General features: G+C 62.6%; 1 protein-coding gene across 4 annotated transcripts in view; it reads left to right on the forward strand.

The window, feature by feature from the left end:
- The first annotated feature begins 16015 nt into the window (after positions 1 to 16015).
- The window catches only part of SLCO3A1 (solute carrier organic anion transporter family member 3A1), a 158203-nt gene continuing 148399 nt past the window's right edge, over positions 16016 to 25819 (forward strand). For 2 of the 4 annotated variants that reach the window (XM_070053479.2, XM_089311089.1), the window contains exon 1: positions 16047 to 16530. In XM_070053479.2, the coding sequence (XP_069909580.2) occupies positions 16351 to 16530 (180 nt within the window). In that variant the 5' untranslated portion in view covers positions 16047 to 16350. Of the gene's footprint in view, positions 16531 to 25819 lie in introns of all 4 variants that reach the window. The other 2 variants (XM_070053478.2, XM_089311091.1) reach the window with 2 other exon arrangements.

The raw sequence follows: 25819 nt of genomic DNA on the forward strand, positions 1-25819 counted from the left end.
AGCCCACCCCTCTGCTGAAAGGGGCACCCAGGGGGCCTTGCTTTGATCCCAGGACATTTCCAGGGGAGACCAGCAGGTGGGCAGGAGAGCCCAGAGGGCAGGGTCCTCCCCCAGGGTGGGTGGGCACCACCCTCGGATCCTGAGAAGGCGGAGGGCAGAGGAGGGCGTGTTGTGCCTCGCATGCTGGGAGCAGACTCCCTCCGCGTGTGTCCTGGCTTGGGCTCCAGCGCGCGCAGGAGTGGCCCAGGCACTGGGGCCCTGGCCTCGGGTGGGGGCTCAGCCTCGCTCTTGCTCTGAGCCGCCTGCTGTCTCCCAGGCCCTCGAGCCCCCAGGGAGCCGTGGGTCCCTCATCGTGTCTGTGTGCGCATGTCTTGTTGGCGCCGTCTCATGGGAGAGCCCTGGCTGTGACACCCTCTTGACTAACTGTTAGGGAACTGGACACACAGCCGGAGGCCTGGAAATAATTGAATCCCGACTTCAGCCATAGACTCTGCGATGTGGAACAAAGGGCTCCGTTACTCAGGGATCAAAACCCCAGCGAGTGCTCAGGGCGGCAGTGCTGCGGCTCAGGAGAGACGCCGCTCGCCCCAAAGCCGATGAAGCTCACGTGTGTGCCTTTCACCTGGGAAAACCCACAGGCCTGGGGGAGAAATAAACCCTTTGTTTCAGTCATCACCTTTGAAGGTGGAAAACAAGCCCGGAGCTGTGTGCCAGGAGACAGGCTGCTCCGAGCTGCAGCCCCCGCCGGGCTTTCCAAGGGACGGGAAACCAGGTGAGGGCCTGGCTCGGGGTGGCCCAGCACCCCAGGAACACACGCACCTGCAGGGCCAGGTGTGCTTTCATGGGGGCCCCCTGAGGCCCGAGGCCCCGAGGGAGAACCTGGCCGGCCTCTGATCCCTCCTTGAACGTGGCCGCTCCGAGTCAGAGAGCAGAGAGCCGGCGGCCGAGCTTTGCTGCACCCTGCACTCACGGGGTGGGGGGGGGTCCCACACTCTGCCACAGGCCGCGCTGGGTGGGGCTGACGAGGAATCCTTGTCTGTGGGGCCCTCGGGGGCTTCCATGCGGAGCCTGTGCGAGGGGTGCTGCTCAGCCACGGCGCCCGACCGCAGGCCCTGGTGTGCTTGCGGTGACCGGGCCTGGCACTGCCCATGCCACCTGCGGCCGGGATTCCTGGAGATCAGGGCAGTGTGGGGCGTGGGCTGTGGGCGGAGGGGCCCATCACATCAACACAGCCTGGGGAGTGCCACCATGGGGGCAGAATGTCTCTCCTCCCAGTGGCTTGCACCCAGGAAGAATCCATTGGCCCCGCATCGCCAGGGCTGCGTGGACGCCTCCACCGCTGGGGAGCAAGGGCTGGTGTCGGGCAGGTCCGAGGCCTCCCAGCCCCGAGGCACGGGAGAAGCAGCTGGTCTGGTCTGCAGACTTCCGGCTCCCGTGCAGCCCGGTCTCACCCCCTGCCTCAGGCAGCTTCTTACGTTTTTATTTTATTTTATTTTATTTGAAACGTAGAGAACCCGAGACAGATGGAGATGCCCCATCTGCTGGTTCACTCCCCAGACACCTTCAACAGCCCGGGCTGGGCGGGGACCGAGCCAGGAACTAGGCCTCCTCTACGGGGGGCGGGAGACCGGGCAGCCCACCTGCAGACTCCCGGGTGTGCATTAGGAAGCTGCAAGGCGCCCCGGGGCGGCTGTGGGCTTTCCAGTGGCATCGTGAGCGCTGTGCCCAGCGCCCGCACCCTCAGCTCTGCCCTGTCGGTGTCATCCTGGTATTGTGTTCACCACAAATGTCTGCATGGTCGCCTGTTTGGAAATTGCCGTTTCGTTGTGTCCAGCCTGACGACTTTGGGCTTGGCCCCCTTCTGCCTGCCTCGCCGGCCCTGCCCGAGCCCAGCCCTCCTTGGCTCGCCTCGGCACCCCGCACCCGGCACCCGGCAGTCGGCTTCAGCTCCCGGGACCGGAGGCTCGTGGGAAACACAGTGTCGTTTGTTTCAGAGGTCGGATCTTCAGCCCCTGCGCTCTTTGGCGTTCCCGCAAGTGTGTGAAACATCAACGCCAAAGCATAGGCAGTGACGGCCAAGGGCGTCGCCTTCCCCGTCCGCGTGCTGGCGGCTCTGCCTCTGTGGGCGTCTCTGCTTCCGTATTTTTTGGCGCTGCTCTTACACTTGCTAAGACCTTGATGGAGCTTCATGAAAAGCTTCCCAAGGGGGCGGTGTTCTCTGTGCCACAGAGCAGCGGAGCAGCCTGGCCGGCCGGCGTTATACATCTCCCGGGTCCATTGACTCTGTCTCTCCCCGGGCCGTCCACGCCTGGACCTCGGATCTCAGCCGGAACACTCTGTTGCCTTCTTAGAGCAACTCGGGGGAAAATGGAAGTCCATTCTTTCCCGTGGGCTTCAGTTCTCAGTGGCCTGGAAGTTCCCCTCCAGCTCAGACGGCCACGCCGGGCAGATTGGCTGCCTGGCACTGGCGGCTCATGGTAATAGAGGGGGCACCAGGGAGCCCCCTAGAGGTGGCCTCACGCGTGACCTGCTAAAGGCCTCTGCGAACTTGTGGTTGGGGGACCCAGCGTTGAACCCTGTGTTTGTTGTTACCACCGTGGCTGGAGCGCCCAGCCCGGTTCTCTGCGGAGCTCCTGCGTGCCCCAAGGCCATTCCCCACTTGTGCATACAGACATTTGTTTCAATCTGCATTTCAAAATCAAACAGAGTTAATAGAAGGAATAAAATGCTAATTTACATGAACCTCCTCTCATTAAAATTTATAAAAAATTCAACACACCCCTTCACAGCCGAGCTCCTTCGCTCACCCTAATTACCTGTGGTATGCTTTATGTTAACTTTATCTGAATCTCATCGCGGAACCAGGGCCTTCCACACACTCATACTTTCATAGGCCACAGAGATCGCCTGACAGGATGCTCCGACTGTAGCTTGGCCGCACGCACACTCGAGGCCGGCGCTTCTGTCCTGTTAGCACAGTGGATGGCGTCTCAGGAGACCTCTCCCGCTGCTTGCTGTAAGCAGTCGGGTACCCCCGGCCCGCTCCACTGCGTGTGTGGTGGGAGCCAGGATGCCCGCTGTGCCGGTGAGGGTGAGAGGCACAGACCCCATCTGGCAGCCAGGAGGTTTCGTGAACGTGGGCAGTGGACGGTGCTCCTGCTGCCAGGACACAGGGCTGGACCCCAGTGCCCTTGAATGGCCGGCTCTCCGTGGCTCCTTCCTATGTGACTCGCGTCACTGGGCTGCTGAAGGAGTGAGGTTTAACTGACCTCTGTTCTGACACTTGGCCACAGCCTGCTCCCGGCCGTTCACAGCTGCAGCCACGAGAGGCATTTGGCCCTGCGCAGTCTCCACGTCACAGATGTTCTCAGACTCCCTCGTCTCCTGGTGCCACCACACCGATTCCCAAGGCCCTGGGAGAGGGGGTGTCTCTGGCCTCTCAGGAGCACCTGTTCTGGACGGAGCCCAGCTGATGCGCTGTTCCTCCAAGGAGACTCGCAGCGCAGACTTCCTGCGTGGGATTCCGTGGTGAGGGTCCTTGCGTCTCCACCCTCCCCAGCTCCTTGCCCCTGTTCTGTACCGGCCACCGCATCACTGGCTCCCCACACATTTGAGTACCGCGATGCAGAGGAGGACAGCCCCGGCGAGACCTGGAGGGCAGGGATGCGGCTTGGCTACCGTGTCTCCTCCGAGAAGTCCTCCTGGGTTTCCTTCATCTCTCAGTGCACCCCCATGCCTCGGCCCTTGTTCAGAGGATCCAAACCTGGGTGAGGTGTTCACGAGGTGCAGCTGGTTCAGCACCCACTCAGGGGTGGGGGGCAGACCCCCTTGCCACCTAGGACAGCGCCGGAGCCTGGACAAGGACGAGGGTGGGGGTGCGGTAGAACACGGCCCAGTGGGACGAGGTCTGCTCTCGGGTGCAGGGGGCCCGCAGTGGACGCATCTTGGTGCGCAGAGCATTTCGCGCCTGTTTTACCCGTCTGAGCCACGGCAGAGTGCGGGAGAGACGGCCGTTTGTGGGAGGCTGCTTGTTAACCCGAAGTCAGGGCCGGGCGCGAGGGTACCGTTTCCAGTGCCGGAAATCTGTGATCACCTTAATCCTCCTGTGCGAACGGCATCCCAGCAGAGTGTGTGAATCTACAATCCCCCCTTGTGAGCTGGGCTCCAGCAAGACCCTCACTGTAGAATAACTCGGCAGACCGCACGGCGCTGAGACAGTCCTTCCTCTGATCCCACTTTAAAGATGGGTGAACTGAGGCTTGGAGAGCTTCAGGGACGTTTTCGCAGTCACCGACCTGTAGGACGTACATTGTGATTCAAAACCAGGGAGTCAGCACCAGCATCCTTTGTCCTTGGGGTGTGTGTCTGTGTGTGCATGCGTGTGTGCATGTGTGTGCATGTGTGTGCATGTGTGTGTGTGCATTAGTGTGTGCATATGTGTGCATGCACGCGTGTGTGCACCAGACAAAACTGGGTCCCACTGTCCATGAACTTTAGAAGCGACCTTTTGTCTCTTACTGTTGAGAGCGTTTCTCCCATCTTACGGTGCTTAGAAAAACTTTGAATCAACATTGTCCTTTATGTAAATGTAATTCGTGTTTCCCTATTAATAAATATATTCCTTCCAATTTTTCACCCCTGGAGTTATCAACGAGCGTTCAACCATATACGGCACTGTGGTGGTATCCCCCTGTCTTTCTGGAATGGGGGGGGTGCTGAGCTGCAGGAAGAGGAGGGGGAGGGCGCTCCCGTGGGGAAAGCACTGAGCTCCACAGGGCTGGTGCGGCTCGAGGTTCACGTCTGCCACCACAAACACGCGCCCTCCCGCTGAACGGCTGGATCAGTGCATCTTGTAACTGTTTAATTAGCATCCGGTGCGTTGTGAGAGTGAGCGTTCTTGTATGTTCATGCAATTTTGTACATTTTTTAAAGATTTATTCATTTGAAAGGCAGAATTACAGAGAGGGGCACACACACACACACACACACAGATTTTCCATCTACTCATTCACTCCCCAAATGGCCACAACAGCCAGGCTGAGAGGCCAGGAGCCGGGAGCTCCATCGGGGTCTCCCACACGGGTGCAGGGGCCCAGGCACTTGGGCCGTCCTCTGCTGTTTTCCCAGGTGGATTAGCAGCGAGCTGGATGGGAAGTGGAGCGGCCAGGACTTGAACCAGTGCCCAGTGGCTTAAGCCGCTGCGCCACAGCGCCAGCCCTGGATTTGGTATTCCTTTCAATTTCCTGCCACATTTCTTCGGCGCGTTGGTGTCGCAGTCAGGGCTTTGCTGGCCAGTGGTGCCCTCCCTCTGCCCCGGCCACAGCTGTCCCGCGGTAACCTGGGTGCCGTCAGTGCTGCTCCTGGAGGCAGGGAGTCCGCCTGTGAAGCCGTAGCCTCGCTCTCACTTCCGTGTTGTGCCCCGTGCCTTCCCCGCGTCCCAGGTCGGCTGGCTGTTCCTGCACCTGGCGCCCTGTCTCGTGGTTGTCTGCGGTTACCGTTTCCGCCTGGGGCCGCTGAGTGAGGCTCCGGAGCCCTCGGGTGGATACCCTCTCCCTTTCCCGCCTTCTGCTGAGCCTGCGCGGTTCCCGGGGCCGTGAGCAGACCTGCGGCAGGGCTGGTGGCGCCAGTTCTGGAACTTCCCATCGTGCCCGGTGCTGTGCGTCTTGACACCTACCAGGACCTGCCCGGGCTCCAGTCACGCTTACTCTCCCGCTTCCTTTTTTGCACAAACGGGTGTAATTGAGATTCCTGATGTTTAATTCTCTGCTTCGGTAGCATGACGCTTAGAATCATTCCGTTACCTAAGAACAAGCACAGTGGTCAGCTGTGGGTCGGTACTGACGTCTTTGGCGTCACACAGCATCAGCATATTCAGCTTTTATTGCCAAATCACAGTAGTGCGTCTTTTATCGTGCTATTTCTGTCCATTTCAGATAGTGTCATGCTGACGTCATAAGATAAACCTCTTACCTGCAACTCTTATCTTCACGTCTATGCATTCGTGGAATAGTGCTGTCTCTCTGAAATTCTGGGCTCTCCCCGGCGAGATTCCCAAGCCAGACATCTTTAGGAGCAGCTACTGGGTAGGTGGATAGAAGGCTGGACAGAGAGACCTCCAAGGCTTCTTCGAAGCTCACGACCCCTTTCCCCAGGGCCAGATAGAATTTGCCATGAAAATACCAACTTAATTCAGCTTTGCAAAGTTATTAGCATATTGCTCTTGAAAGAGGTCCGTGTTTGTTAAAGTTCCCCCTTTTGTCTATGTTTATATTTCTTGTTTTAAACATTACTTGTTTCTGCTCATTATATATTCTCTACAGCTGTGTTACAAAAGGTTCTTGAATTTATGCATCAAATATACTGTTTCTATTTTTGATTATGTGGCCATTTTCCTGTGTTTCTGAAAATCTCTCTTCTGTTTTCCTTGGGTTTGTTCCAACACACTTTAATTAAACATAGTACAAACCCTGCACGATGTAGTTGCTTTGTCTGAGCCCAGCAGCTCAGTGAGAGGATTGTGGGGACGTCGACTCCGTCCACTGCTGCTCGTCCGTGTTTCCTGCGGGAAGTGTCCGCACTGAGGCTGTGCGTTGTCATGCGCTTTCGTCGTTTATTTATTTATTTATTTATTTTTTGGTTTTGTGTCGTCTTGAATGAATTTGATGTTGATATATTCAGCTTCTCTTTACATTTGGTCGATCTTCACTCAGCTTTTATCTCTGTGTCTTTGTCTTGGATGTATTTCTCTTTTTAAAGAGATTTATTTTATTTACTGGAAAGGCAGAGTGACAGAGAGACAGCGACAGAGAGAGATCCTCCATCCACTATTTCACTCTCCAACAGCGGGGGCTGGGCCAGGCCAAAGGCAGGAGCCAGGAGCTCCATCTGGGACTCCCACGTGGGTGCAGGGGCCCAGGCACTCTGGCCATCTTCCACTGCTTTCCCGGGAGCATTGGCAGGGAGCTGGGTGGGAAGTGGAGCAGCCAGCTCACATGCAATGCGGGCATCTGCTGGGCGGCTGAACCTGCTCCACAGCACTGGCCCCTTGGGAGTGTGCTGTGCGCAGATGGTAGTCAGGGTTCCAGGCCGTGAGTGTGCCGGCACAGGAGGCTCCGTGGTGGAATCCACTGCTGCGTCGTCCCTGTTCCCGGCAGCTGGCGTTGGCTCCTGCAGGCTGGGGAAGCCGTCTGCTGTGCCCCGTGACAGTCACCCGCACGCAGGAAAACACGGGCGAGGACAGAGCGGCTTACATGTCTGGCTCGTACTGGACGCAAATCAAAGAATTTCAGAAGATGGGACACAACTGAAAGGTGGATTTAAAAATGAGCCAGGACAGCTCCTGGAGGAGCTGGCGCGGGGTCTCTGAGCGCCGGTCATCGGAGCTGGGCTGTGCGAGAGAACGCAAAGGCAGCAGGCAGCGCCCGCCCACTGCACTCAGCTGGGCTCACTGGACGCGGCACTGCACCAAGTTCTGTCTGTGCACCAACCCTTCCTGCACCTGCCCTGTGCGGGCGTAGGCGTGTCTCACCTGCCCTGGGTGGGGGGTTGTGGGCGGGGCGTTCCTACCCTGGGTGGAGCGTGGGCGTGTCTCACCACCCTGGAGGGGCATGGGTGTGCCTCACCTGCCCTGGGCGTGGGTGTGGGCGGGGCATGGGCGTGTCTCATCTACCCTGGGTGGGGGGTTGTGGGTGGGGCGTTCCTACCCTGGGTGGAGCGTGGGCGTGTCTCACCACCCTGGAGGGGCGTGGGTGTGTCTCACCTGTCCTGGGCATGGGTGTGGGCGGGGCGTGGGCGTGTCTTACCTACCCTGGGTGGGGGGTTGTGGGTGGGGTGTTCCTCTCCTGGGTGGGGCATGGGCGTGTCTCACCTACCCTGGGTGGGGGTTGTGGGCGGGGCGTTCCTACCCTGGGTGGGGTGTGGGCGTGTCTCACCACCCTGGAGGGGCGTGGGTGTGCCTCACCTGCCCTGGGTGTGGGTGTGGGCGGGGCATGGGCGTGTCTCACCTATCCTGGGTGGGGGGTTGTGGGCGTGGCGTGATCCCCTACCCTGGGCAGGGCTGTCTTGCTTTCCCAGGCGTGAACACCCAGGTGCTCCGTGGATCCGTGTCTTGAGCAGCGCGGAGCTGGGAGCAGCAGAACGGGGGCTCTTTCTCAGCATGTCAGGTTGTCACCCTGGTGTCACACCGCTTTAGTGCTGTTCTTGGCTTTCATTTCCTCCACTTTGACTTGTGTATGTCCTTTCTTGAATTCTCCCAACTGCACTGGTCAGGATGGCGTTCCAGCCTGGGATTCTCCAGGTCGCAGACCACGTCCGGAACTCCTGGTCCCTCCTCTGCGAGGTGAGGGAACCCAGTGCTTCCCAGCTCAGCCGCCCTCCCCAGAGTTTGCTGCTGCCACCAGGACCACAGGCCTGCGTTGGTCAGCCCCGGGACTGCTTACTTCCGGCTCAGAGAGAACCACTTCCTCTGTGCAGAGATGCTCTTACAGCTCCTCGGTGGTCATCTGGTTTGGTCTGGGATTGTCATAGCTCTGAGGATCGTTGGGTTGCGTCTTCAGCGTGCTGTTGCCTTGGGCAGCTTTAAGTGCATTTTCAAGGAAAATGCACGTGTGGCATCTTTTCTGAGGCATGTAAGGATGCTCTTTTTTAAAAAAATTTTTTTTGAAAGGCAGAGTTAGACAATGAGAGAGAGAGACAGACAGAGAGAAAGGTCTTCCTTCTGCTGGTTCACCCCCCAGATGGCTGCTACAGCCAGCGCTGCGCCCATCCGAAGCCAGGAGGCAGGTGCTTCTCCTGGTCTCCCATGCGGGTGCAGGGCCCAAGCACCTGGGCCATCCTCCACTGCCTTCCCGGGCCACAGCACAGAGCTGAACTGGAAGAGGAGCAGCCGGGACAGAATCCGGTGCCCCAACCAGGACTAGAACCTGGTGTGCTGGCGCCGCAAGGCGGAGGATTAGCCTAGTGAGCGGCGACCCGGCCATTCTCTCGTTTTCTTTGCAAACGAGCGCTGTTCCCACCCTCGGGAGCCTGCCCTGCTAGGAGCATTTAGATCTTGTCCTCACGGCTCCACCTGCTTCACTGCTAGCGGAAGTCGCGTGTTTGTTTTGTAGAATTTTTTTAAAAAATCTTTTTATTCAAGCAAATTTGCTTCCTCTGCGCTGATGGCTTGGCTTCTAGATCACGTGTTCGACTTTCTGCCATTTGGATTCTGGTCTTCCCTGAACTGGCTTTGGGTTTTCACCCACAGCTTTGTTTGCAGCTCACCTGGAAGTCGCCTACTCCAGCACTGTCCTTTCATTGGATTTCTCTCTCAGTTCAGAAAGTCCACGCTGTCCCGTATCTATCAACACCAAGTAGCAAGACTGTGTTTTCTTCTTGTTTTGTGCAGTCAACTTTTTGTCCACACACGGTGCTTTCGCTCTGCCTCTCTGGGCTGGAGAGCCCCCTGTTGACGTCTTCCCAGAGCCGGCCTGTCCAGGACCCCGCCCCAGACACGTGGGGCGCGCTCACTGCTCCCTCAACAGGGAGCTGTGTGTCTAAGCTGGGGGTGGGGGGCTCTGAATCTTCCAGAATCTTCCTCCTAAACGCTGCGATGGAAAGCAAATCCTGGCGTCGCCCGCGCCTGGTTCCAGTGCCTGGAGCACGGTGTGGTTTCTCTGCTGCCCGCCGTGCCGACGCCCAGAGCAGTGGGGTCTCACTGAGGCATCGCAATCACGCCAGACTTCTGTGGCCTGAATAATGCAGGAGAAACTCTAGTTCCAAGAATACGAGCGCACTTCCGTGAGTAAAAAGGGATGTAAAAGGTGTTTATTTTGATGCCAATACTTTTTAAGTCCATGTATAGGAGGGATATTCCCAACACTGATGGAGAATGCAGGTTATGAAAACACTATCCACAGAGTAAAAAAGATTATGTCAAAATATGCCCGTCCTTTTACAAGAATTTTTATTTATTTGGGGGGGGGGCACAGACAGGCAGTGGACAGAGACCGCCCATCGTCTGGCGTGCTCCCCAGACGTCTGCAGCAGCTGGGCCTGGGCCCGGTCCCCAGCCGGGAGCTGGGAGTGCGAGCCGGGCCTCGCAGGTGGGTGGCAGAGGCTCGGTTACTGAGCCTTCGCTGTTGCGGTCTGCGTTAGCAGGACGGCCGGGAGGCAAATGCCGGCACGTGTTTGTGGGCGCAGGCCACAGGCCGCCCCCAGGTCTGTCTGTGAACGCCGCTCTTCCCGTGAACATTTCTAGAGGTGCTTGTGTAGTGCTCTCGGTGTGCACCCCCATTTCCCAAGGGCGTCCCCACTCTTCTCAAGGGGCCCTCAGCCCTCTTGCATCGAGAGGGGAGGGCTGCGTCCCCACCCCTCGCCCGCTCCATCCCCGGGGCAGATGCAGCCGGAGCCCTGAGCACACAGGGGCGTGAGAAGTCCTGCTGGCCCAGGCCTTGGTGCTGGAGAGCGAGCGACTCGGCCAAGGAGTTCCAGCTTATGCCGCGTCTCCCAGCCCATGTGCCAGGCACACCAGCTGCCCGCAGCCTCCCGGCTCCCTGGCGGCACAGCCTTGAGCAGAGCCAGCTGTTACTGCAAACCACCAGGTGTCGGGTGGCTTCTTGCTCTGCACTGGATGCAAAGAGCACGTGTCCGCGCCCGCTCCTACCTGTCCTGCTTTCCACCCTGGGACTTGCTCTGCACCACCTGCCCTGTCCAGCTCGGCCCACTGCCCAGTGCTGGGAGCCGTCACAGAGGTGACGCTGTGAGGTGGGTGCCCCCGGCGGCCGCGGGGCCCCGTGCAGAGCCCCCTTCTCCATCCTGTGGGACAGGGGGCACTCCCCCTTTGCCAGCCCATCCACCTGAGGTGTGGATGGTTTCCCTAAGACACTGGCCGTCCACGCTCAGGACCCGGGGTTTCCAGCTCTTTTATGTCCCGACTGCCTTTTTCTTTTTTTAAGATTTATTTATTTCTTTATTTGAAAGTCAGAGACAAAGTTACACAGCTGGGGTTGGGCAGGGCCAGAGTCAGGAGCCAGGAACACAGCCCAGGTCTCCCACGCAGTGGGCAGGAGCCATCACTGCTGCCTCCCAGGGCCTGCATCCGTGGGAAGGTCGAGTCGGGAGCCAGAGCTGGGAGCAGAACCCAGGTACTACAGTGTGGGGTGCAGGTGTCTGAACCGCGAGGCCAAAGCCCGATCTCTGGGTGTCACTGTGGAGGCGGGAGAGGGAAATGCAGCCCCTGCTGGTGGAGAAGTCGGCACCCACTTTCCCCCGGGGAGTCAATGGCCACCTCAGCCACATCAGACGCAGAGCTGATCGGCAGGCCCCGGCCATCGGCTGCCGTCTGGGTGGCGTGGAGCTCCACGTGGGCACCTGCGTTGTCTTTGGAGCCGGTGCTGCACCTTGGTGCTGTCCCCCAGGCCCGGGGGGTGGGGGGCACAAGGCAGGACTCGGAGCCCCGGCGGCATCACTCCAGCCCTCCCGGCTGCTCCGGACCCCAGTCTAGGCCAGCTTCTCTCAGTCTGTGATGTGTGTAGGAGCCGCCAGGAATCTGGTTAAAATGCAATCTCTGACCCAGTGCACCGGCTGCGGTGCAGGACTGGGGCCTGGGGCCACACCAAGTGGCAGCATTGCAGGCCGGGCCTCCTGCTCTCACTTCCTGCTCATGGACCACGCTGGGCCTGGCTCTCCGGGGGGAAAGAGAGAGAGGAATGAAGAACCAAGATGGGAGGCTGGGTGGGGAGAAGTGAATGAGTGCACGTCATTAAAAGAAAATCTGTATTAATTTATTTACTCAAAAGATAGCGAGAGAGGAGTCCCCTGTCCATTGGTTCACTCCCCAAATGTCTGCAATGGCCTGGCCTGCTCCAGCCCAGGAGCTCGAAACTCAGTCCAGGTTTCCCACGTGGGAGCCGTCACCTGCTGTGCCCCAGTGTGCACATTAGCAGGATGCTGGCCTGGAAGTGGAGCAGGACTTGGAGAGCTGCTGGACGCTTGCCCCCAGGGAGGTGGCTTCCGCACAGAGAGAGGAGCCTGGGCCAAAGTCTGCAGGAGGAGCAGCCCCGGGCTCAGGAAGGCAGAGTCTGGAGGGTGGAGGAGGCAGGAGAGGGTTGCGGGCGGCTGTGACTGGCACCCGGGGGTAGCCCGAGATCAGGCTGTGGGGAGGTCTGGGTTCTTCTGAGGCCTCTCTCCTTGGCTGGGAGGGGGTCGTCTTCCCCGTGTGCATGTCTGTCCTAATCCCTGCTCACGAGGACAAACAGATCGGATTAGGGCCCACCCCAGTGACTGGGGTGGGCCCTGGGCACCTGACCCAGGTGAGCTGACGCGGGCCCTGGGCACCTGACACAGGTGAGCTGATGTGGGCCCTGGGCACCTGACCCAGGTGAGCTGACGTGGGCCCCGGGCACCTGACCCAGGTGAGCTGACATGGGCCCTGGGCACCTGACCCACGGCTTCGCCGCTGGGCCCAACACCCGCCCCTCCGTCGTCTTGTTAAAGGCCCGGCTCCCAGGACGGTCACCTAGTGGGGTGCTGGGGCTGGAGCCCCAGCATGTGAATTGTGGGGAGACATGGCTCAGCCTGTAACCGCCCTCCGAGTGGGGCCACCTCACCTGTCAGCCGTCCTTCCTGGCTGTGCCTGGGGAAGCCCCGGGCTGCAGCAGGGAGAGGACCGGGCGTGGGAGAGGCTGAGCCCACAGGGAGCTGTCCCTGCGCTCAGCCGCCCAGGGCTCCCCGCCCCTGCACCCTCAGTCGCGGCAGGACCCTGTGGGGCCTTCTCCACCGCGTGGAGTTTCTTGTGCATTCTATGCACACTGTCTGGGAACCCCAGGGCTAAGGCACCATGCCCAGCTGTGGCCGGCAAGCCTGGTGGCCAGCCACCTGTGTCCCAGTGCTAGGGCCACCTCCTGCTGTGTTTGCCGCCCCCAAACTCTGGTCGTTAGCCCCTGGCCCTGGGGCTGTACACTCCTTCTGTTGGGGACACCCGTGGTCAGCACAGCCTTAAAACACAGATGTTTGTGTGCAGTCTCCAGAGGCCAGCAGCAAAGCTGGGAGCCTCCCTGGGAGGGGGCGGGGAGAGGAGGAGGGGGAGGGGGAGGAAGGGGGTGTGTCCAGGGCCTCAGAGGGGGCAGCAGTGGGCGCCTGGCCGTGAGTGTTCTGCAGACCGGGGTCTCCTGCGCACCGAGGAGAGCAAACGACCCCTCATCTGGAACGGAAGGCGCCCCTTCTGTCCTTACGGAGCCGACAGCGGCTTGCCCCTGAGAGCCACGGAGGGCAGTGCGCTGCGGCTTCACCGAGCCGCCTCCTCTGCTCCGTCTCACGCTCATTTCCCACACACACAGTCTCCCAGGCCCTGGCCCTGCCGGGCCTCCGGTCTCCACGCACGCTGTGGGTTTTGGAGTCCTGCGTTTGTAGGTTGCATCCACGCCGACGTCTCGCCTTTCCGTTTCCGCGCTGAGCTTCAGGATGTGGTCTAATGAAGAGGGGTAATTTCAGCGATGGAGCTGTGAATATAGAAGCCGCAACCAGGGCTCCGCGGCGGAAGCATATGGATCGGGCTAATTGGTGTGGGGGGGGGGGGGGGATGCGGAACGCAGAACTCCGAGGAAAGAAAATCCGCTTCCGCCCGGCCCGAATGCTAGTCTCCAGCCAAAGAAGCTGGCCCAGCCCCAAGTCTAACCTTGCCTGGACACAGTATGTGAGCCGTGCACTTTCAGAAAAAGAAGGAAGAGAACAGAAGAGGTCCCCCACAGACTGGGATCCAAGCTTCTATTTTCCACCCCGGTGACAATCAGAAATCATTCTTTGCATTTATTTCTCAACGTTGCATTTGTGAGCAACACTGAAGCTGGCAGAAGATGGTGTGTGTGCACTACTGGAGCAAGGGTTCCTGCTGTGCTGCGTTGCATCGGGGCTGCCTGCTGTGAGGCCTCGCCCCTGCCCAGGGGCGCGGGCAGACGCTGTCATTCCTTCCCTGTGACCATGACATTAACTCGCTTCTTGCCTGCATGGATAAGCCAATGGACGGTGCTTCCAAGCATGTGTGTGTGTGCTTGGGGTCTCTCCAAATATTGATCGCTGAGAGTTTGCCTACAGCCATTTTGCATTTTAGGGATCCAGGGCCAGTGTATCTTCTGTCACTCAGTCTTTGGCGCTCCTGGATCAGCCGTCACGGTTAAGCTACATCTCCACCAGCCGACAGAGGGAGGGGCGTGGAGCCGCGGCCTTGACCCGCACGCAACACGTGCATCTGACTTGCCAAAGTCACCTCGCCCAGAGCAGCGTCAGAGGGGCCGACACAGCCGCAGGAGCTGTGCGGGTGTCCAGGGTGCCGCGCCAGCCCCGAACGTGCCATCTGCAGCTGGCCAGCCCGCAAAGGGGGCGGGCAGCAGGCACGCCAGGCCTCCAGGGCGTGGTGCCGCCAGAGCTGGCCCTGGGGGTCTCCAGGGCTACACCCCCGCTAGCGTCTGCCTTGTCCATGGTCCACGGGGCTCAGGCTGGCCTGGGGTGGAAGGGGAGGCTTACCTCCTGCCCCTTGTCGGCCACCGGCTCTAGAGAACCACTCGCCGCTGGTTTTGAGAATCAGTGCTGCTAGCAAGCCCGGCACCATGCAGAGGACAGCAGCGACAGCTTCTCGGCCGGACCCCATCCACCAGGAACCCCAGGTGCAGACGGCACGGGGGAGGGGCCGAGGGGTGGCTCCTAGCCTCCGGCTACCACCAGGCTGACCAGGCGGCTGCTGTAGCCTCACGCCCAGCCCTGGTCATGGGTCACAGGACGAACCCACAGCTTCACCCTGGCAGCAACCGCATGTCTCTGAAGAAAGATATTTTTTTAATTGAACATAAACGGTTACACAGAGACACCCATGTCCCTCTCACACTGCGGGGGCCTGGTGGCCTGTCCCTCCCTGCTGAGTGACACAGGGCTCGCGGCTACACAGGGCTCGCGGCTACCCCGAGCCCCTCTTGCAGACCCCGCAGGCAGCCTCCCTGCTGTCAAAGGCTGGGCCTGCCACGCGGGCCTCTGTGCACCAGGGCTGGTGCTGGCCCGCGTGCGGTTCAGAGCCCGGTGTTTCCTGAGACACAGCATCAGCTGCGCCGAGTAACCGCAGCAGTGGTCGCCACCCTGGGCCCACACAGCTCAGCCCCGGGCACAGGTCATCGCAGGGAGAGCCTGCCCGTCAAGGTCTTCGGGGGGGGGGGGTGGTGGTGGTCCTGTGGCCTAGCAGGTTAAGCTTCTGCCTGTGATGCCGCCATCCCATATGGGCACAGGTTCAAGACTCGGCTGCTCCATTTGCGATCCAGCTTCCTGCTGATGGCCTGGAAAGGCAGCAGGAGATGGCCCTGGGGTTGGGGTCCCTGCCATACACAGGAGACCCAGATGAAGCTCCTGGCTCCTGGCTTCAGCCTGGCCCAACCAGGGCTGTGGAGGCGGATGGAACACCTCTCTGTGTGTATGACTCCTCCTCTCTCTCTCTAACTCTGCTTTCAATAATTAAATATATAATAATAACAATAAAAGGTCTCTGGCGAGAGAGTGACAAGGGCCGGGGATGCCAGGGAGATAGGAGGTTCCGGAAAGTGGCTGTGAGTGGGGGGCGGGGGCAGGAGGGACCCTGGTGACAGCGCCTGGGAGGGGCCGGTGGGGGGGAGGCGGCCCAGCCTGGCCTACAGCATGTCCCTCCTGGAAGGCGCCCACTCTGGAGGCGGCCTGCTCTCATTCCAGGGCTCCGTCAAGAGCGCGAGGACCCAGGGCGTCCGCGGTGCTGGGGCTTGTTCAGGGCCTGCGTGGGCACAAGGAGCCGGAGCCGGGGTCGAGCCCCGTGGCCCTGACCCCTGACCCCTGAAGGCTGGGAGGGGCGGGGGGTGGGGGGCCGCTTCCTAGCCCCGCGGAGCCCGGCCCTGGTCCTTTTGCTCCCACCGGGCTGCTCTCCCCGGCCCCGCGGGGGCGCCCCGCACCGGTCTCCGCGCGCCTGGGCCCCGCAGCGCCACCTGGGGGCCGCGCGCCGCCGGCCTCTCCCGGGGACCCCCGCCCTTCCGCCGCCGGGGCTCCCCCGGGGTGGGGGCAGCGGAGGGGGCGGACCCTCCGGGCCTGGGCCGCGCGGCCTCCCCGGGCGCACGGCGGGACCGGGCCGGGCCTCGGAGCCGGGGCCGGGGCCGGGGCCGCCGCGGCGCGCGGCGCGAGCAGCCCGGTGATTGGCACAGGCGAGCCGGAGGCGGCGGCGCGGGGCGGGCGGAGGCAGGGCGAGCGCGGCGCCAGGAGCCGGCCTCCACCCCTGCGCCCGCAGGACGGGGGCGGCCGCGCGGCCGGGCGGGGACGCACGCAGGCTCGCGGCGCGCACCCGGGCGGCGGCGGCGGCGGCGGCGGCGAAGGATGCAGGGCAAGAAGCCGGGTGGCTCGTCGGGCGGCGGCCGGAGCGGCGAGCTGCAGGGGGACGAGGCGCAGCGGAACAAGAAAAAGAAAAAGAAGGCGTCGTGCTTCTCCAACATCAAGATCTTCCTGGTGTCCGAGTGCGCCCTGATGCTGGCGCAGGGCACGGTGGGCGCCTACCTGGTGAGTGCCTGCGCCAACTCCGCCACCGGCCCCGCGCCCCGGCCCGGCCCTGGCGGCGGCGGCGGCGGCGCGGTGACCTCGCCCGGCGCGGAGCGGGGCCGGGGGTGCGGGGTGCGGGAAGCCGCTCCTCCCCCCGGGACCGCGAGCCGGCCGGCGAGCCCAGAAGCCTGCGTGGCGGGGAGCGCGTCCATTACGCAGCCTGTCCGCGGCCGCCGCCGGGGCCCGCAGGGCTCCAAGGGGAGCCGGCCGCGGTGGGGGGCGCCCCCACCCCCACAGCCTGCCCGGGGTCCAGATGCCAGATGCCCGGTCGCCGCCGCTCCGGATCTGGTAACGGCGGGGACAGAGCCTGGCACCTGGCGGCCAGCGGCGCGTTGGTGCCTTCACTCTCCGCGGCTGCGGACCCGCCAGGGGGTCGCGTCCCTGCGCGACTCTAGGTGTCTGGGCTGGCCCCCGGGTGATGACTCAGCACTGACAAGTTCCCACCGCGCTTGGTGGTCCGGGTCCCCGAGGGCCCGAGAGCACCCAGCCGGCCCTGGTCCAGCCTCCGTGTGAGCAGCAAGAACCGGCCAGTGTGAAATCCGTTCTTGGCCGCCGCACTGGAATCAGAGCCCTGGTGCCGGTGAGCGAGTTTGGTGGGGATGGGATTGGGCAGGAGGGTGCAGGCTGTGGGGTCACCCCTGCCGGGAGAGCCCTGGGCCCCCCTGCGCTGCCAGGGAGTCCTGCCAGGTGTCACGGCTGCCGGGCGCCTGTGCGGTTCCTCTGTCCCAGGGCCTGGGAGATCGAGGTGCATCTGTGTTGCCCATCTCTGCCTCCTACATCTTGAACTTGCTCACCCACGGGCTGTGGGTGAGCCCCGCTCAGTTGTGCCGGTCCTGTCTGGGTTGCAGACACTGTGGACTTCAGAGTCCGGGCCTAGGGGAGAGCTGCGTGTCGAGGCTCCCTTGGGGGGATTTGTGAAAACGTTTAAATGGGCACACGGACTGGCTAGGATGCAAGTGTGCGTTCACAGGGTGCCGGTAGGCCTGCTCTGTGCGTATGCAAAGCAGGTGCCGCCCGAGCAGGTGTGTGTGCATAAGGGGTGGACTGCGTGCTAGCAGCAGCTGCCTCCAGTCCAAGTTTGTTTGCCTGTCGCCCGTGGAGTGCGAGTGGCAGACCCCGACAGAACTTCTCAGGACGCTGAGGGCACAGGCCGTGGAGAGGCAGGAGCTGGCCTTTACGGGTGCCGCGTCTGCCGGGCCATGTTCCTGAGCAGCCCCGTGGGAGTGGGCTTCCCGGGGAGGGGGAGGGGGGAGCTCCGTGCACCTGCTGGCGGCCTGTGGCTGAGGACAGCCTGGTGGGAGGGGCCGGGTAACCCGAGCCCACAGGTGACTCTCAGGGAGCAGCTGGAGGCCAGGGGCACACAGGCCGGTGGGAGTCCTTTTGATGAGCAGGAGAGGAGGCGGAAGGTTCCCAGGGCTGCGTTCTGCCCGGCTGCCCCCGGCTTTCCTTGTCATCCGAACCTCGTGAAAATAAGCAGTCGGCCTGCGCCGGCCCCTGCTTCTGGCCCTCAGCGCTCTCGCCATCTGTTGTCTGGGAGGTGGGCGCCGTGCCTGGGACCCTGGGCTGTGCCTTGGACTGTGGGCCGCTCCTGGGGGTCACTGGAGGATGAGACACCGCGGGGTGTCTGGGAAGGACAGATCTCCTCCTTACTGTGCCTCTCGGCCGTCTTCGGGAACCTGGGACCCTGTGCAGGTGGGCGTCCCCCCGTCAGCCTGACCTCTGCGAAAGCACCTGCAGACCCCCGGGGAGGGTCCTGCCATGGCGCGGTGCCGCTGCTGCTTCTGAGAGAGAGAGAGAGAGAGAGGTTGGGCAAGTTCAGTGCCGACCACAGCTCCTGTTTGAGTCCCAGACTCCCTGCAGCCAGCTGCCCTCCAGCGCCTGCACCCCGGGCGTCTTTTGAGGAAAGCTCCCAGGTTTCATTTCCTTCCTGCCTTGTCTTTCTGAAAGGGACGGATTCCTTCCCAGTGACCTCCTCGCATCCTCAATGACGCCGGTGTAGGCTTCCAACTGCAGAGCCGGAGCAGGAAGTGGCCTGGGATTTGAGAAGCAACTTTAAAAAGCAGGACTTGCGTGTGTGTGTGTGTGTGTGTGCACGTGTGTGCATTTGCCCTCAAGCCTGCCCAGCGAGGACTCACGGGCAGCTGTGTGTGGCTGGGAGGGCCGCCAGTCGTCAGGCGAGGCTGAGCACCTGCGGCCACTTTCGGCCTGGGTGCCTGGGCCCTCCCGGGAGGCCATCGGAAAGGATGATCCTGCCGGCCTGCCTCTGGTGGTAGAGATGCGGTAACTCCCGGGGTGGCCGGGCCAGCTGTGCGTTCTGAAGCCTGTTAGCGCTGCAGGCGCCTTCGCTGGGAGGAACCAGCAGTGGCAGGGTGTCCTGCCGTGGGCAGACTGCCCGGTGCCCGTGAGACAGCGCTTCAGCCTCAGGCCTGCCCACTCTGTGATGGTCACTGCTGGGGTCTTCGCTCCGGGGGTCTGCAGGCCGAACCGACCTCTGTGCAGACACGGACCACTGGGCTCCGTCTCCCACTGTTAGCAAGGAGGTGCAGGTGCAGGGGACCAGGCCACGCGTGTGCACAAGATCTGGGCTCTGTGGAGCCCTGGGGGTCTCCAGCCTCGTGCACAGCTTCCCCTGGCTGGAGCGGTTCCTGTGTGTGATCCGATTAGCCAGGGCTGTAGCAGATAAGGATGCCAGCAGGAAGAAAGCCTGTCTCCCGGCGCCCGCCCGGCCACCTGATTCGTCCTCAGGATGGGTGCCCACAGCTGGGTGGGGCCCCAGGCGCTTCCTCTGGGCCCGGGGTGGGCCCTGCCCACTGGAGAGTTTTGCAAAAGTGACCTTGAGGCTGTGGCGAGGGAGCCTGGCCCGCAGGGCCGGCCCACTGCCTGGGGGTCACTTCGTGTGCGCCGGAGGAAGCCGCCTGCTGGAGGCCACGGCTCGGCCCCCTGCTGGTTCCTTGTTCTTTGCTCCAGGAACATCATTTTGAAGGTGGATTTTTGCAAGTGCAACCCAGAGCAGACAGTTTGAAAGTCCTTGTCAAGTGAGCAGTTATTTTTATGCACTTACGGTTACTCAAAGTGACAGTGTCTCGGTCATTTGCATAATCACCATACAGCCCCAGGTAGTAAGAAATAAACTTTCCCTGGTTTTTTCCCTCATAGCTTGGTTTTAAATGTTTAGCTAATAATTATTAGGAGAAGAAATACATTTCTGCACCCTCGTGTCAGTCCATTTTGTGTGGATTGCTTTGTCTCTTCCGGGCGGGAGGGGCGGCCGCTGTGTTCTAATGGCAGAAGGGACCCCAACGGCTGCAATGTGGGTGCTCTTGCCTTGGGACTCCCGATGAAGAGGGTGGCGGAGGCCCGGGCTGGGGCGCTGTCTCACTAGTCTGCCGCCAGCACCTGTGGGCTTGCTCCGGCTGCCAGGACGGCATCCGTGCCACCCCTGGAGACCCAGAGGGCACGGGCAGGGCGGCCTGGGCAGGCGGCTCCCTGGGTCTGCTGGGCGCTGCTGAAAGCAACCTTGGCCGTGCTGCCCGGAGCAGGGCGTGGGAGCTCCCTGACCCGGGGGCCGCGCAGGAGTGAGGAGAGGCCGCGGCTGTTCCCGGGCAGTGGGGGAACCTGCTTCCTGCCCGCAGCCTTGCTCCAGCCTTAGCTCGGTCGCCACTGACCCGTGAGCGGGCACCCGTCAGCGGGCACGCAGGAAACCTGGAGCGAAGTCGCTGTCCGCACCCCTTCTCCCCCGTGCCGTGCGTGTGCCCCGCGGTGTCCTGCCCGTGTTCCCTGTGTGTTGTCCACTAACGCACGTGCCCGTGGACAGGGAGCGCTTTGTGCAGAGCTGCAGGACATCGCGGTGGGAGTGCCGGTCGTGTGGCTGGTGTGAGGAGCCACACACAGCCTGCCTCCGGGACACGGCAGCCATGCCCTCTGCCCGGGCCACCACCCTTGGGCCAGCCCGGCGGCGTCTCCTCCCGCCGTTCGGGTTTGGGCTTTGGTTTCTGGTTCCGCATCCGCAGAAAGAACACGCGGCAGAAGGAGTATCGCCGGGCTTGGCTCGCAGTTTAGTGGACCGGTGTGGCTCAGAGACGCTTGTGTTTGGCGTGACCCAGGACTGCGTGTTGGCGTGGGGGGAGTGCCGGCTGGCGGCTAAGCGGGGGTCCGGCAGCTGTGGCTCCCGGGGTTGGTTGGCCTGGGATCGGTTCCGTGTCTTCCCCTTCCCAGCTCTGTGACCTGGGGCTGCTAACTTAACCTCTCTGGGCTCAGCTCCCACTGGCGTCCATGTTGCTGGGGGGAATCCCCCGAGCCAGTGCTCGTGGAGCGCCCTGGACCTGGTGGGTGCCCCCGGGGCCGTCTGTGGTTCTCAGTGGCTGTGTGGGCACGGCGTTACTGATGCCCAGGTGAGGGGACGGAGGCCGGCTGCGGCTGTGGTGAGTGAGTCGCTCGCTCAGAGGTTCTTGTCCGAGAGCTAAGGCCTTTGTGAACGCAGGGACCCGAGTGCCATTGCCGATGCAGCCTCGGCGCCGGCTTCCCCTTGGAGGCCTTAGAAGTGAGTCCTGGCAGGGGACCCCGCCGTGAGCCTGCTCCTGTGGGTCTTTCCTGCCCATGGGGACCTGGGTGGGGCAGGGGCCGCAGTGGTGCTGCTGGGGGTGAGCGTGGGGCCCTGCGCAGGCCCCTTCCCGCATCGGGATGCGATGTGGCCCCTGCAGCTCTGGGGGGAGCCTGTGGTGTCGGGGGGGCTCCAGGGGAGGCGCGTGGACCTGTGACCTGGGCTCCGTCTCGCAGTGGCTGGTGGCTGTCACCTGGAGTGCTCTTGCTGGCCCTTGTCCTTGTCCTGGGACGCACCTGCCTGCCCCCTGTCCGGGGCAGGAGAGGCTCCGCTCAGCGCATCAGCGGCGGTGCACACGCTGGCTCAGGTGTGGGGTTTGCATTCCTGTGCCACGGCTTCCCGAGAGAGAGAGGACGCCCCAGGGGACCACAGAGGCCTCGAGGCCCAGCCCTGGTGACCTGGCTGAGGGGCATCGTGGGCAGGGCACTGGGCCATGCTGGGAGGGAGCGACCCAGAGCCTTCGTTGAGCCTCCAGCCGCAGCGCCCGCCTGCCCCCAGTCTCAGCAGTGGCAGCTCCCGGGCTCCGTCCCGGCGTGAGCCCCTCTCGAGGTCGCAGCGACCCAGTTCCGCAGTGGACACGTGGTGCCGCCCCGCCAGCTCTCCGGGTCCAGCGCTGAGATTTGAGTCAATCATGAGGATTTTCCGGGGCTTGAACACAGCTTGCTGGCTCCCTGCCAGGCAAGGCGCGTGGAGAAGAGCAAAGACCACCGGGGCTGCCGCAGGCGCTTCCCCCACCTGCCCCTTGGCCTTCAGGACGTCGGTGTCGCCCGCACCTCTGTGCAGCTCCCCTGCGTGGCCACCTGAGCATCAGCAGAATCGGGCAGGGGCTGATCGTAGCAGGGGAGCGGAGGAGGAGAGGGAAGGACCAGTCCCTGGTCACTGCCCGCACCCTGTTAGGGCTGAGGGAGGCGAAGACGGCTCCGCCCCGCTCGGCAGGCACCTGTTGCGGCCTCACGGGCGTCTGGGGGTCCCTGTGCTTGGGGACGGGGCTGCTGCTCCTCTCAGCGTGGGGTTTGCTCGCCGCGTCCGGGGCTGGGAAGGAGGACCCGGCACTGTGCAGCAGCAGGCGAGGCACTGGTTACGTGAGCTGGAGAATCCTGGGCCTGAAACCGCGTACGCTGCTCAGAACCGCCTCTCTGAACCGCGTGCACCCGTGTGTTCTCGTCACGTAAGGTTCGACTGTCGTGGTCCAACCTGTGAGAGAAGCGGTGGTGCCGAGGGCTGCGGCTTGGGGGCAGGGGGAACTGGCAGCACAGCCCCCTGCAGCCACCCTGGCGCTGGGCGGGCAGCAGGGTCAGCACCCACCACCCTCTGCCCTGCAGGGCCCGGGGCTGGCCAGGGCCTCGGCTGCAGCACTGCAGGCCGGCCTTGAGAGTGCGCTGTGCCCACCACCGGGTTCGGCTGTGCTGGGCGCTGCCCTGTGGCCCTCCCGACCCCCTGGGCACCTGCCAGGCTCGCGGTGCGATTCGTACCTCCACGTTCAGGCTTCCAGCCTCTTCTGCACTGTAGGCAAGGAGCTGTTTTTCTGGCTAGGGTGGGGATTGAGGGGAAGAGACAAGGGCGCCTCGCCTGGCAGGCGGGTTCAGAGGAGCCTGGATGGACAGGCCGGTCCTGCCCTGGTAAATACCGCAGGGGAGACTCCTAGCCCGTGCTGGGGTAGCCTCCCGGTGCCGGGAGGGAGACTCAACACGCCAGTAACATGTTTCTCAGCCAGCCGAGGAGGGCGGCTTCTGCAAACCAGAAACATAGATTAGCGCCCTGCCAAGCCGTGGAGCTGCACACGGTGGAGCAGAAAGTAGGCAAACGGCTCTGCAGCTGTGGCTGGAGGGAGCCGGTGCGGAGTCCACCTTGCTGGCCCCAGTGGGGGGCGCTGGGGCTGGGTCCGGGCGCAGCCCTGGGGACGTGCAGGGGTAGCGGGAACACCAGGCGTGTCTCCCCTCTGCCCGAGGTTGGCCTGCGCCTGCTCTTGCGAGAGCTGCTCTTCAGTCTCCTGAAATGGGACCTTGCGGGAGCCCTGCCTGTGCCGCTGTCCTGCTGGGCACTCAGGGCACAGCCTCCAGCCCCCGACAGGCCGCCGCCCCGCCCCCGCCCGAGCCAGCGGGGCCAGGCAGGCTGGGGTCGGGAAGCAGACCCCACGCACGGTTCTGTTTTCGGTAGTCACGGTTATGGACACACATACGTGAAAACAGCGTTTTTGTGAATGTGGGAAGAAACCCACTTATGTCTCTCAATTTCGCAACTTTCTCCTCTTCGTATTTTTTTTTTTTTTTTGACAGGCAGAGTGGACAGTGAGAGAGAGAGACAGAGAGAAAGGTCTTCCTTTTGCCGTTGGTTCACCCTCCAATGGCCGCCATGGCCGGTGCACTGCGGCTGGCGCACCGCGCTGATCCGATGGCAGGAGCCAGGTGCTTCTCCTGGTCTCCCATGGGGTGCAGGGCCCAAGCACTTGGGCCATCCTCCACTGCACTCCCTGGCCACAGCAGAGAGCTGGCCTGGAAGAGGGGCAACCGGGACAGAATCTGGCGCCCTGACCGGGACTAGAACCCGGTGTGCCGGCGCCGCAAGGCGGAGGATGAGCCTAGTGAGCCGCGGCGCTGGCCATTCTTCCGTATTTCTTAACAGGCACCGTTCCTGTCTTTAATCCAGAAACAGATTAAATGTAAACATTTCTGTGTATTTGCTTTCTGACTTGGAGCCTCATGGGGGAGCATTCTGGGGAGGGTGTGCAGCCGGCGGTTAGCTGCCGCGCCCACATCCCACATCGGGGTGCCTGACCCTTTTGTTTCGTTTCGTTTTACGTTTTTGTTTGAAAGCGGAGTCTGAGGCAGAGAACTTCCACCTGCTGGTTCAGGCTCCAAATGTCCGTAGCAGCCAGAGCTGGGCCAGGCTGGGCCAGGAGCCCCGAAGTCCTCCGGGTCTCCCTCGGGTGCAGGGGCTGAGGCCAGGAGCCCCGAAGTCCTCCGGGTCTCCCTCGGGTGCAGGGGCTGAGGCCAGGAGCCCCGAAGTCCTCCGGGTCTCCCTCGGGTGCAGGGGCTGAGGCCAGGAGCCCCGAAGTCCTCCGGGTCTCCCTCGGGTGCAGGGGCTGAGGCCAGGAGCCCCGAAGTCCTCCGGGTCTCCCTCGGGTGCAGGGGCCCAGGCACTTGGGCCTCTCGCCGCTTTCCCAGGCGCGTTAGCAGGGAGCCGGCCTGGAAGTGGAGCACCGGGACTTGAACTGTGGTTTGCTGCTGGCTCTGGCTCCTGACTCAGCTTCCTGCCAGTTAGCGCAGGCCCGTGGAGGCAGCTGGGGTCCAGCCACCCTCCTGGGGGACCTCGGGTGAGCTCCCGACCCCCAGCGTTGGCTCCTGTGCCACTGTGAGCCTTTGTGAGCAAAGCAGTGGGCAGCAGACTCTGTATCTCAACAAACAAACAAAATCAGTAATAGGGCAGCAGTTAAATACAGGGCTGGGGGCAGACAGGGAGACGGCTCAGGGTACGAGTGAGGCCTGCCGAACCCAGGAGAGCACCCTGAGTGCTGTCGGTCTCAGGTCTGCCAGGTTCTGGCTTCTACCTGTGCACGAGGACTGGGCTGGCCCAGCTGGGGTGGCCACAGGTGGGCAGCTGAGCACTGTGGCCGTCTGTTTCGTTCGTTGTACGTCCAGCTCCAGGCCCCTGACCCATCAGCTTCCCTAGAACCGGTGGGCATCACAGCCAGGCGGAGGTCCTGGGGGAGGGTCCTGCCGTCTGTCGACTCGAGTCTTGCCAGGCTGGTGCCGTGGGCAGCCCTGGTGCCGTGGGCTGTGCCTGTGCCATCTTCCCAGCCCCAGCCATGGCCGTCTCCCAGCTCTCCCCTGGAGGAGGCCACCTTGCATTCAACCTCCTGCAGGCTTTAGAGACCCAGTTCTGCCTTGCACTGCGGGCCGTGTGCAAACTCCAGTCCCTGGAGGGGAGGCGGTGTGCCTGTGCCCACGGAGGCTGTGGGCTGTCCCTGGAGGGGAGGTGGTACACCTGTGCCCACAGAGGCCGTGGGCTGTCCCTGGAGGGGAGGCGGTGTGCCTGTGCCCACGGAGGCTGTGGGCTGTCCCTGGAGGGGAGGTGGTACACCTGTGCCCACAGAGGCCGTGGCTGTCCCTGGACAGTAGCTGGTGCACCTGTGCCCACGGAGGCTGTGGGCTGTCCCTGGACAGTAGCACCTGTGCCCACAGATGTAAGCCTTGCCTTGTGTGGGGCTCGTAGGACCCGGGGTTCATTCTCTGGTGTTTCCAGGACCGCGGATGTTGGCTGGCAGCCCCAGTTGGCCCCGTGTGCATGAAGAGAAAGGGCTGTTCTGGCTGGTGCTTTGCTCGAGAGGGGTGGGGATACGGTGCCCTCGGTTCCTAGGACCGCGTCGCTCACGACTGCATGCTGGGCGGCAGCCTGGTCTCCTCCCAGGCGTGGGGGCCAGAAGATCCCAGTCCACTCCCTGCTGGCCTCTTCCCGGTGCCAGGGGTGGCCTTGATCCTGTGGCCGCGTCCCTACAGTGGCTCCTCTCCCCCCTTTGCTGTTGGATCAGGCCCCGCCCCCATGACCTCCTGCTGGGGTCTGCTGAGGCCTTGAACCCCCGCTGAGCCCCTCCACAGGTGCTGGGAGTTCTGCTCTCTGCGTCGGAGCCTGAGCACTGGGCAAGAAAAGGAA

Source organism: Oryctolagus cuniculus, chromosome 12 (assembly GCF_051225735.1).
Source record: "Oryctolagus cuniculus isolate XC-2025 breed Fujian yellow rabbit chromosome 12, ASM5122573v1, whole genome shotgun sequence".
Classification (NCBI taxonomy): domain Eukaryota; kingdom Metazoa; phylum Chordata; class Mammalia; order Lagomorpha; family Leporidae; genus Oryctolagus; species Oryctolagus cuniculus.